Source organism: Penicillium macrosclerotiorum (genome assembly GCF_028827735.1).
Source record: "Penicillium macrosclerotiorum strain IBT 26536 chromosome Unknown utg000008l_segment0_segment0, whole genome shotgun sequence".
Taxonomy (NCBI): Eukaryota; Fungi; Ascomycota; class Eurotiomycetes; order Eurotiales; family Aspergillaceae; genus Penicillium; species Penicillium macrosclerotiorum.
The window spans coordinates 1190541-1202468 of NW_026643087.1; the positions used below are offsets into that span (position 1 = coordinate 1190541).

At 50.5% G+C, this 11928-nt stretch overlaps 4 protein-coding genes across 4 annotated transcripts; all 4 read left to right on the top strand.

Moving 5' to 3' along the window:
* Positions 1-167: 167 nt before the first annotated feature.
* On the top strand, positions 168-680 carry N7462_008632 (uncharacterized protein; the record flags this gene model as incomplete). Its single annotated transcript, XM_057080347.1, has 2 exons — positions 168-273; positions 469-680. The coding sequence occupies 2 exons, from the start codon at positions 168-170 to the stop codon at positions 678-680; spliced, it is 318 nt and encodes a 105-aa protein (XP_056930675.1).
* Positions 681-1851: 1171 nt separating this feature from the next.
* N7462_008633 (uncharacterized protein) lies at positions 1852-2361 on the top strand (the record flags this gene model as incomplete). Its single annotated transcript, XM_057080348.1, has 2 exons — positions 1852-2016; positions 2077-2361. 2 exons carry the CDS (start codon positions 1852-1854, stop codon positions 2359-2361), a joined length of 450 nt encoding a protein of 149 aa, XP_056930676.1.
* Positions 2362-5776: 3415 nt separating this feature from the next.
* On the top strand, positions 5777-7699 carry N7462_008634 (homeobox domain-containing protein; the record flags this gene model as incomplete). Its single annotated transcript, XM_057080349.1, has 4 exons — positions 5777-6363; positions 6426-6563; positions 6633-7282; positions 7362-7699. 4 exons carry the CDS (start codon positions 5777-5779, stop codon positions 7697-7699), a joined length of 1713 nt encoding a protein of 570 aa, XP_056930677.1.
* A 3421-nt stretch (positions 7700-11120) lies between these two features.
* N7462_008635 (putative copper resistance protein Crd2) lies at positions 11121-11566 on the top strand (the record flags this gene model as incomplete). Its single annotated transcript, XM_057080350.1, has 3 exons — positions 11121-11280; positions 11339-11434; positions 11496-11566. The coding sequence occupies 3 exons, from the start codon at positions 11121-11123 to the stop codon at positions 11564-11566; spliced, it is 327 nt and encodes a 108-aa protein (XP_056930678.1).
* Between the last annotated feature and the right edge of the window lie 362 nt (positions 11567-11928).

An 11928-nucleotide genomic window follows, 5' to 3' on the forward strand; every position in this document is an offset into this window, starting at 1 on the left:
ATGTCCTCCGGCTCGTCCCTTTTTGTTTGATTTTCGATATAATATTCATGGTTTCTTTTATGCTATCTTTCGTAGTACGTATATTTCATTCTCCCCTTTGTCTTTTTCTCCTTTTTGTTTCTATCTCGCAAGAAAATCCACTTTAGGAATAAGCCGAGTTCCATGGAATGGACTACGGCCATCGCCTGATGTCAACCGAGTTTCAATTGCTGGAATTGACCCGCTTTGAAACAGCGAAGAGGACAGAAAAAGGAGGAGATGGAGCTGATCTCTGTTGGTCTAACTTGATAGACCAGAAATGTAACATGGTCGTCGGGTGATGATGATTATTACTGTATAGATCCACGAGGTATAAACATAAACCCCGTATGTATCTAATTTTTGTCTTTTTTATATATATATTTCCCTTTTTCCTATTTGGATTTCCCTGGAACTCTGATTGTGTGCAGAAGCGTATCCGATCTGCAGGGCACCGCAACTCATCGGCCCATTTTACCGGGGCGAACGTGCACGATGGCTCCGGGCACCATCAACGACCTAAGGGAGAACCTAAGGGAGATGCAGTTAGTGCCGCTGACCAGGGAATCATCGCTAAAACTGAAGGCCAAGCGATCGGCTTGCGTCACCTCCCCTCCCTCGACGATGACGACGTGCATGACCAGATTGATCGCGGACCGTAACACCCAACCCTCCCACCCCCATTCCTCCTCCTCTCGCCCCCCGACGGAAATTGGAGGGAGGCCCCGATGCAGTCTTGGCACAATGCGCAAAGCCATCCGAGATTAAAGTTGCGCTGCGATTGTCCTCTCTGCGACGTGCGATCGCGCTGTGCGATCGGATTCCCCGCACCGGTCGTTCCAGAATGCGCCCAGGGGACGTGAGATGATCGGGGCCATCGGAAGGGCCCTGCCGACCAACGCTGAGAGCGGCTCAAGAATGGATTCCTTTTTTGCTTTCCCACGGCACAATGAGGCTGTTAGGCTGTTCTCCGGAGTCTTCCTACGGGAGGGGGCTCAGAAGCGGAGGGGTGTTGGCCTTGTTTTTCGTTTTCCTTTTTATTTGGTTGTTTTTTCCGTCCCGCCCCGGGGCCAAGCAGACGAAGACGAATGCGTCATACGCCGCGAGTGGGAAAATGAGATGGGACTTGCAAGGGCAGACTAGTCGCAGTCGTCCATCGTTTCGGCCGTAGAAGGCGCGTTGAGCGCTGTGATTCGGGTGTGCAGGTCTAACGGTCCGAGTTTTCTCCCCTCCGAAACCCGTACGAAGTCAAGTCCCCAGTTTTCTTTTTTTCTTTTTTCTTTTTTTTTTTCTTCCCTCGTCTCCATCGCTATTAGCATGCATGGGGTTACTACATGCATCGTGCTCCACTATCCACTTAGGGCCCTTCGTACTCGGATCTTCCGTTTGGTGCAGCAGTACTTCGTACTCTGTACATCATAAATCGTATATCGGCACACTTCGCTTCCCCTGAATATAGGGATACTTCGGTAAGATGAACGGGAACTCGTCTCCGCGGCTTGAGTCAAACCGACCCAAAGGAATCCGAGAATGATTCTGGACGGAGTAAACTCCGTTTATCCGGGTCTCCGCCGGGGCTGTGGGGATTGGGGAGGGCTGAGCATCGAGGCACAATCTGATTGTCTGTTCGGTCTGTCATACTTCGTCGATGTCGATGCATCCAGGATGGAACGAGATCTCCCCATTGGTTGTTGAGCATTACTTCTACTTGCGCCGATCATCTCGGCGGCAGATACAGCCATCGGCATTTCTTCGAAGCTTTCCTGGCTCGGAACAGCCTTCTGATATACTAGTCCCATGGAAAGAGTTGATGGCAAATTGCCCGTGTAGTAGATGGATGAAGACCTGGACCCGGTGAGCCAGGGCGCGCAGGAAACCATCCAGGGGTACCAAATCATCGCTGTGGACCTGAACCTAGTCCTCTCGAAAGCCGCGCGAGCGAAATACAACGAGATGACTGCCCAGGTGGACCGATCGATCGTCTTCACCGGGGGCGGAGTGCACTCTGCCGATGAATGACAGTATATTTTCCGAATCCCGATGACTTGGGTCAGTCAGCTGGAGTTTTTGCTACCGCCAGGCTCTCTAGGCCTTGATCATGGTGCTCCTGCGATGCATCGCGGTCCTCAGCAGGTTCTGAATATCGCGAGGGTGCAGCGGGTCGGGAAAGACATCCAGGCCCACCACGCTCCCTCGCGAATTGTTCCCGAACTCGCACTCCGTCTCATGCTGGCATCTCAGACCTCAGTTTTCTCTTTCCGAGGCTATTTTGCCCCTCCCTCTCTGGTAGTCACAAGGCACAATGTCATTTTCGCGCAGGAGGGTCTTCATTTCCAGCTGTGACCCGGGTTGTTTCATGCTGCTCGATGTGGAGATTTCCAGGAGCTCTTTCCCTCCTGCCCGGTGGGGTTGCGACGGGCCTGTGAGACGGATATGAGCCACGGTTGACCTTGGACCTGGCCCTACTGCTGGCCCTGGCGATGATTGTGCACAGTGGCACATCGGATGAGCGGGCACATCCCCCAATCGTGCATTTTCCAGGGATTTACGCCAGTCAACGCAAGGTCCGCGCGCTGGTCCGTCTGCTCGGCCTTGCACCTTCTAAACCCTTTCTGGAGATCGCGCCAGGGGAAAACGTAGATTATAGATTGACAATTTCTCGGACGTCGGCGCGCAATTGGACTCTGCAGGAGGCTCTCAAGCTGGGTTTATTTCTCCGTGATTTCGCGAGCTGTTGCTGCTGGTGCTTTGTGCTTCCGACGTGGGTTTCAGGGCTCGTCCGCACAGCCAATCGGCGGGGTTGATATTCCACTGGGACGCTCGAAGGGAGACCATGGATGAGGATCGCGGGGAGGGGGTAGAAGGGAAACTTGAATCATGACGGGTTTCTTTTGCTTTTGGGCCCTCGCTTGCTCTCTTTAGTTTATTTGTTTTTTTTTTCTCTCCGTCTCGGACCATTCTGTTGGCCCTGTTGGCCTTGTTGGGGCTCCACCAAGCCTCCAATGCACCTTCATGGCGCATCCCTCCGAAAGCATCCAGTCGCGAATTGGTGGCGGGCAGCCCGCTGAGTGGCTCTCCAATCTTTCCTGATCGATGGCCCCGAGGGGTCCGGCGGCTTGAGGCCACTGCTGGGAGTCAGCACGCTAGCGACAGGCCTTCCACATGGTGTCGAAGGCTCGGTGAGGCCCAGGGTCTTTGCCTCCGATCCTCCGGCCCTAACGGTTGGCTGGTGGCTCGTGCAGGCCTCGATATCTGGCTGGTTGGTCACCAGTCACTGGTCGTGATCCGCCACGAGGTCCACGTCGGAAAATTTTGGGACGGTTGACGCTCAATGGACCATGTATCGCAAGCGCTTGCACTCTACCTCGGGGGGTCCACCGGGTGGAGTTCTGATACTGGGTTACTGGGTCCAAGTCTTTGCTCTCGTTGTTGGATCCTCCCTCCATCGACCCGGCCCCAGCTCTGCTAAGCTTGTCTAGATCCTGGCCTGAGGATTTGAGTCCTTCTCTCGGTACCCACGGGGGGCCCCTTGGGGGATTTTCAATACATTTTTTTCTGTTCTTTTATTTTCTTTTTCTTTTTCTTTTTCTTTTTTTTTTAAAAAAAATTAGCCTCTTATTCTCTTTTTCTCCTCTCCTGCCCCCCCCCTTCTCAGCTCGGGCAGAACCGCGATTTGCCACAGACCCGTTACGGTGGACCACTGTATTCCCCCTCGATGGCCAGGACTTCGTTCCGGCCGTGTCTATACTCGGAGTTCCCGAAATGCTGTGTTCGGTGCACGGCATAGCGTGTTAACAGACCGTAGTGGTCTTTACAGGACCTTCTCCACGGAGAAATGGAGGCGTTGTCGAAGTCACGAAGCGAAGCTGACTCGTGCGTTCGAGATCAGGTGGCCTTGCATGCCACGCACTGGACGGATATAGATCTATGCAGACCTCCCAACGCCCAGGCCCGCCAGATCCCCCGTGAGGCTGTAAAGACAATCTGTCAAGGTATTTGGGGCCTGCCTTTCGCTTTCTGAGTACCGACATGCCGCAACCATGTTTGACTATAGAACCCGGGGTTACATCTACACACTAACCCACATGGAGCATCCCCTTTGCCTCCATCCTCCATTTTCCGTAGATCGCAGGCTCACGCTGATCTAAGACTCGTGCGCGGATACTATGACCAGTTAACGGCTCCGCCCAGGAGATGGGCTGTTGTTGACCCATCGTAGACCCATCTGTGACCCATCCCACTCAGTAGTTCTACGTCCTCCCCCTTTCCTTCCCCTTCCCCTCTCTATTCTTTCTTTTCCTGTTTATAGTTCCACTTTTGACTTCTCGCTTTGTGTCATTCTACTTGCATGCTATTTCCAAAGTCGAGAAATGCTATTGCTCTTCGGGCTGAAGTTAGATACCCACGTGTAGGCTCTGCGAGAAATTGACTTTAAATTTTGGGCCGTTGGACCAAATTTTGAGTCTGTCTTGCAGGACCGTTTCAACCGTTGTCCCGATCGACGGCTAGATTACCGCCACGAACCGTGAACAATTACGTTGCTCTCTTCTGGTGAGCTAGTGCCGAAGCTTGAGCGAGTACCAAGCCCGGTGGGAGTCTATTGTGAGTCGGCAGCTTCTGTATACGGGATGGAGTACGGAGTACAGGAATCAGTACGGGAATCGGGATTCCAGAACACCCTGTATATCCACCGCATCAGCCACTAAACCCACGATATTGCCTGACTCCTAGAGCCATTTGGGGAGTGGTCATAACTCTGATTTCTCCGGTGGACCCTTCAGAGAGAGAGAAAGAGGTGGGGAGGGGGGCTTATTGCGGGCGTCCGTTTAATATGTCAACCCAACGACGAGTCCCTATTTCCACTTCCGCGCTTTTTTTCTGTTCTTGTTTTCGTCATTTTGGCTGTCCCAGATCCCCGGCCGATCCAGGTGACCCATTTACCGGCTTGGGCCCAGGTACCACATAGTAAAGGTGGATGCCCTCGTGTCTGGCTACTGCCAACCTGCGTAACGATCATCCTTTCCCTCCAGACGGGCAGTTCCGCGATCTGAGATCCTAAAAAGAATTAGATGATTAAAAAAAAGATAGAAGAAAATAGGAAAAAAAAAATGGAAAAGAATAAAATAGAATAAAAACGAAGGCTGTGGCGATTGTCCCGCCTGGTTGACTTGACCTAACGTGGGTCTAGTCTAGTGGTTGGGTTTGGTCTGATCTTCTGGCTTCACTTCTTGTACTTGCCACACTCTACACAATCTCAACCTCCTCAACCTCTCTCTCTGCAACTGTAAATAGGCCCTCTATCTATCTCCTCGGTGCCTGAGAAACCATCCTCTCAGGCTCGGCTCTTCTTTCCTCTTTATCTATTGGGCCCGAACACCCTGCACCCTCGCCGGCGTGCAGACTCCGTATACCCACAGCTGATTTACGTTTGATTTGGCTTCACCCTTTACTCCGTTTAATTGCAGAGGGAAACCCTGAGCCTGTTGCGCAAGCGCCCCGGCACTTCTATCAGACCCACCTTCGTCTCATCTCGGGGAAAAGACGCATTAGTTTCTTCTGTCCCTTTCCCTTCCCCCCCCCTTCTCCCTTCTGCTTCGTGTTCTGGTGGTTCGGCGTCTTAGGGTCTCCGTTTGGCCTTACTTTTCGGGTGGACTTGGGGTCTCTCTTTTCTTGCTAGCCTCGTCATCGTCTTGTCTGATCTTGTCTTGTTGCGAGACGCAGGATTCTGGTCACTGAGGGCCCGTCGAAACTTCTGATCATGTCAATCGGCGGCACTTGTCTTTGGGTGCCTTCGTTGTCTTCGCCTGTGCCGTCCTCACTGTCGGCAGTCACATCTCATCTATCTGCAGTGGCTCGCCATCGCGGAGAGCGCATCATTTCGACGCCACGGACGATCTCTCCGCTGTTGACTTTGCCTAAAGAACGAGAGCCTGGTGCCTCGCTAGGCGTGTCGTGTGCGGAAATGCAACGGGCTGGTACGACGGCTGAGAATGCCTTGACCACCCCGGTTCCTGTGAGGGCGGCCGCCCCGGGTCCGTATCGTGGGGGAGAAATCCCATCGCTAGATGCGGTTGGCCTTCGCCCCGTGGCTTCGAGAGATGATCTACTGCCACGAGTCAAGTTAGAGATTCCGGGTAAAAGCCATACGAACTTTGCAATCTCTCAACTGCAGGCAGGGCCCGGTCGCTTTGGAGAGGCACATGCTCCACCGTCTGCGTTGGACGCAAGTGACGAGCTTGACAAAGAGTCTACGATCAGCCCGACGGATGACCGGGCTGAGACGGTGGCCAGCGACGAGAATAACAAGTCGCCCTCGCTCGAGAAGAAGAAGATGAAGCGGTTTCGGTAAGGATTTAGTTCGAGGATCAGTGGGACCGCTAGGCACAGAGCATTGACATGATCGACAGGTTGACACACAACCAGACTCGTTTCTTGATGAGCGAGTTCACTCGTCAAGCGCATCCAGATGCTGCTCATCGCGAACGATTGTCACGAGAAATCCCTGGTTTAACACCACGTCAAGTCCAAGTGTGGTTCCAGAACAGGTAGAGATTCCTAACCTTCTTTTCTTCTTCTCCTAGAGTTTCGTTTGCTGACGACCAGCAAAACTGTAGACGAGCGAAGCTCAAGCGTCTGACCACGAATGATCGTGAGAGGATGCTCAAATCGAGGGCACTTCCGGACGACTTCGACACAACCAAAGTTCTGCGAACGCCGTTTGAAAGCAAGTCGACCGGTCAGACACCCGTTGCATCGCCACAGGATTACGGAGCACCAAATCCAGACTTTGCATCCTTGAGGGCTCTTCGCACCGACTGTTTCCAGCGTCCAAGTGAGGATGACTACCTTGTCTCACCCCTGAGTTCTGCGTCGACCGCTGGAACGTACATGTCCTCTGCTGGACAGGGACGGACTGATGGCTTGCCCAGCTCGAACATTATGTTTAGCCGGCCGGCAGCGTCTGCGTCGATGCACGACCTGCACCGAACGATTCGGAATGACTTCTCAATTACCAGGTCTAGCAGTTTATCGGATGCCTCTTCTCAGACATCTTTTCACCCAGGGATGCTGGGGCACAGCCGGTATGGCCCTTCTTCTAATCCATCCGGCTTGCCATATAATATGCGGCCGATGGAGTATGGTATTCCTCGCCATCCAGGCGGGATGGTCACACCTTATGAGCAGCACCAGTCGTTTGAGGGCTCTGTTTCTCCGTCAGACTCACCCCAGGGAGCACATATGACATACGACATAAGCAGCATGGGTTAGTCTCTCATTAATTCGCTCTAAGGGCACTTTTCTGGAGGGGAAATGAAATTAGCTAACGAAAGAATTCAATCTAGGCTCACAACCCCAGAGTTACCAGCCACATCTTGCCTTGTCCTCGCAAATCCCATCTCATGCAAGACCTCTCTCCACTCTGCAATCCCTCCCGGTCTCCGCGCCACAGGAATACCGACCCTTCTCATACGCCAGCCCCTCCGGCTCTATCGGCAATATGCCGTACACCCAGTCGAACGCCTCCACGCTGAGTCTTCCGACATCCTTCGCCCCGTCCGAGTCTGGATCGACCGCTGCCGATTCAATGCAGCAAGGCCAGCCGGGTCAGCAAGGTCTCGAGTCCCTGAGGACTAAATTCGGCAATCCCCCTTTCAACTACGCGAGCTATATTCAACAATAGAGCGACGCGCGGCAGGACCACATAAAAGCAATTCACTCTGGAAGTCTTCTCTTCAGGCTGGTCTGGTATCCACACTCCCATTTTACACATCATTTTCTTTCTATTTGGTTTTTCTCCCTCTCCGGTCTTTTACTTTCCCGGTCTCTCTACATCAGCGTGCTTTAATCTTAATGCTTCCTACAGCCTCTCTCCTGTTCATTTCCTCCTGTGACTTACTATCTTTATTATCTTTGGTTCTTCTTCGTTGCCTTTATCTTTTTGCCGGCACCATACTGTTCTACTTACATATTGGGCCTTTTCTTCTTTTCCTTGGGCGGATCTTCTCCAGACTGAAAGCAAGTTCGTGTTTCTTTTTGTGTTGTTTTTTTTATCTCGGGGGTTGACTCTGTTGGTTAGGCATCGCTGTGGCCATTGCAAGCACTAGCGTTGAATCATTTCTCGCATTAGCGAATGTTGGCCTAATTTTAATCGTTCTTGTCAGCCTCGGTTGTGTCGAATATTGATGATATATAGTTGACACATCTTGCATTTTCTCGAGAGCGAGAGCAACTGACGGGTATATACATACATACATGCATACATATATAGTATATACTTGGCCTGGATACTTTCTACCTTGCACGTTTTTGTGTACCTGTGCTTGTAAGAAATGTTAGATAGTCTCTCTTCATCTGCAATGTAACCAGGAGTAGGTATAATTCAGACCTTTTCGTTCTGTCTGATCCTAGTTACTAGTAACTAATATCGATTATCCAGATACGGTAGTCGATAGAGGCAGTTATAACCCTAATATCGCTGGAGTATTACAATAAAGTGCCTATACAATCATGTTCGAGACGGAGAAAAGACATATAATCCTCACTGTGGTCACTGTGGATTTGACTTCTGTCTTTTTAGCTACCATATTACCATATACTGCCCAGCTCTCGAATCGATAGGTAGGTCGTTGAATCTAGGGGAGGGAGGGAGAGAGGGGGGGGAGCTCCGATAGACTCACACCTGCATCTCCGCCCCCCTTTAGGTTGCCCTTGAAAAGCTTCTTAAGGAGTACATTTACCACTGTCCATCGTGTCGAAACGCATTGCCCCGTCACTGTCTATACGGGTCGCTGCAGCCTAACAGGAATTCGCTGATCCCTTTCCATACAATAACTATCGACTTCATCGTTAGCCTACCCGAATCCAAGGGTCCCTACTCCTATGACTGCATGTTGACAGTCACGGACAAGTCCACGAAGCTCGTCACCCTCGAGCTTGGCAAAGAGACTTGGACAGCTGAACAGTGGCCAGAAGCACTGCTGGCAGCCCTCTGGACATCTAACTAACTTCAGGACCAGGTGTAGTTCAGAATGTAGCCAGCGATCTGTGACTTCATCAAAGAACATAGGTAAAATGGTGTCATCTGCCGTCCATATAGCTTCGTCTATCTTGTGAGGCGCCAGCCGCCTACAGCGTTGTCTAGATCAGTAGAGGGAAGAAGAATCAGCGAATTAGGGATGACTCAAGCAACTTTTAGGGATGTCGAATCATAAGAAGAAACGCATAACGTCAAGGTTGGATAAGTGAATGAAAAAGAGAGAGATGAAAGAGAGAATCTTGACTAAAGGGAAGTTTCAAGTGAGAGGAGAGGTGAAACGTGCCGATCGTCTCAACTCTCAGAGCACAATGCTGACAATGTATTTGACTCTGACCGCCAACAAGGTAAACTCGAGCCCAGGAGAAAGAAAGCAAGCCCAATGCTTTCGTGAGTTTTCACTCTTCATTCTGATGTCCACAGCTTTTCCAATAAATAGGTACCTCTACTAACGGGAAGATTCTTGAACATGCATAGCTGGTGACCCCTTTTGGTTGTTTACAAAGCCTACCTAAGTTGCGACTAGCATTAGGCTTGTTTCCTCAAGGAAACTTTGCAGCTCTCCTCATACTACGATAGCTCCAGAATGTCGAAGGCACCGGAGCCACTGTATTTTAAAGCTCCAAGATGAGGGTAGTCCGGCTTTCTATGACCCAGAAGGCAATGGAAGAGTAGCAAGGGAAAGCAGCACAGGCGTGTGAATTTGAAATGTGCGTCGTTCGCTACAGGGAATTGCTATCGCATCTAAATACGTATACTTATCGGACGCCTACTACAAGTATAGCCAAGTTTGTGGACACTTGGGATTACGGTGAAGTTGTAAATTTGTGTGCCTACCTGCCACCATTCTCGAATATATCTCGTACTAGATAAGTGACTTACGGCAATTATGAATTCGCAACATGATTCAGGGCTAAAGGTCTATGTGATGTAAAGACCACCCAGCTCGGCGACGACCTATTCAAACACCCTTTTTTCTTCTACTATTGCACCTAGAAGTTGGATCTTGTTCACAGACACGTCCCTCTTCAATATTTGTATCAAAAGCAGTCCTACTCTTACTATTGTATATTCAGAAATAAATCAGAATAAATATATTGTTTCCAAAAACACGAAATCGCGTACACTACCGAGTCTGGTACGGCACTTCAAACTGTCCGGGTATACTGCAAATTGAGATCTGTCCACGCAGTTTTAGACTGAAAACCCATCAATATTGAATGAATGCAAACGATATTAAGAGACAATTAATTTGTCTGTGCAGTCAGGATCGGACAGAGATGATGTTATTCAGCTTGTAGTTATGAATTAGATATACTCACTTGAAGGTAATTCGTACTTTGGACGTAAATATACTTTGCGGGGAATGTTTATACTTTGGCGCCATCCCGACTTCTTCCCCAGTCCAAACGTAGTTTTAACGTTGAACGAGTCTGGACTGTTGATAGGAACAAATACTATTCGATGGTTGCCTGATCACCTGCCTGCCCTCAATAATTATTATTTCCAGCACCTTCTCCACCCAAGGGAAACTACCGACTGCCATTAATGATGTAGTATGGGTCCCTGTCGATCAGGACAGCTTCTCCCAGTTTCCTTGGTTTCTTGAGCCCCAACAAATGACCTGCATCAGCTCCAATAATCGAATCAGAAGCCAGGCAAAGGTCATCACCAACTACGCTGCTTCCATGCCACCAGTCAGAGACACCCGATTTGCAGCGGCTGAGTCGTGGTGGCAGAGGAGCCAATCAGAGCGCGCAAATTGGCGGGCGATACAGCACGTGATGAGAATGTTGACCAGGCCCCAGCCAATCAGCAAGCAGATAATGCTAATCAGGCCACGCGAGGGTGACGCATTCAGCGCTTGTTGCCAACAGGTTGCAACAGTATAAAATCAACTGGGAAACCCTGTTGAGTTCTCATTCTCACAGATCTTCCAAATCCCAAGAACACCTTGAATCATCTTGCCGTTCAGATTTATTCTGCAAACGAAGCTTGCACGCTTATCTTCTGAAACCTACGATATCCTACTCTAACCTACAACGCCACATCCCTCCAATCCATCAAAATGGTTCACCCCGCTTCTACCTGCTGCAAGACCACCCCTGGTGCTGGTTGTGTCTGTGCTGCCCAGGCTAAGTGCTCCTGTGGCAAGGAAAGTGCTCTGCACTGCTCTTGTAACAAGGCTTCCGCCGAGAACGCCGTCTCAGGACCGCGGTGCTCTTGCCGTAAGTCTACCTCAATACGGTTATTTTGAGTGCATCAGACGCTAATGCAATCTCCCAGGCGCCCGCCCTGCTGGCCAGTGCACTTGCGAGCGATCCGCCGCGGAGAACAAGCCTATCGACGGCGAGACCTGTGCGTGTGGCAGCCGACCCTCTGGTAAGTGGCCAACAGCAATATCAATCGGAGAGTCAACTTCAATTCTAACGCCTTGCCCTAGCTTCTTGCACCTGTGAGAAGGCCGAAGCCGTCGAGTCTTCCCTGGAGGTTGACTTCACCACCCGCGCTTGAGTGAATTCGTTCTGATTTTTTGCTGACTGATGATCGAGAGTTGCATTTTCAGTTTCCAGAATTGCATGGCTGTATCTCAGGAACTGGGCGGACTGGTGTTCAAGGCGAAGCTTTCTATTTTTTTTTCTTTTCGAATTGCTTATTTGTACAATAATCTGTCTGATCCACATTGCTTGTGAGATTTCAATAACGAGACACGAAATATCATCTCCATGATGCTTAAGCTTGACTTGGTCGTCTCCATAACAATTGACAACCATTGACGCACCCGCAGCTATCTTGTAGAATTTATCGTTGGCTATCTCAAGCTGTTAATGGCATTAGAACTTCTCATTATCGGAAGAGATGGACGAGACCCTTGG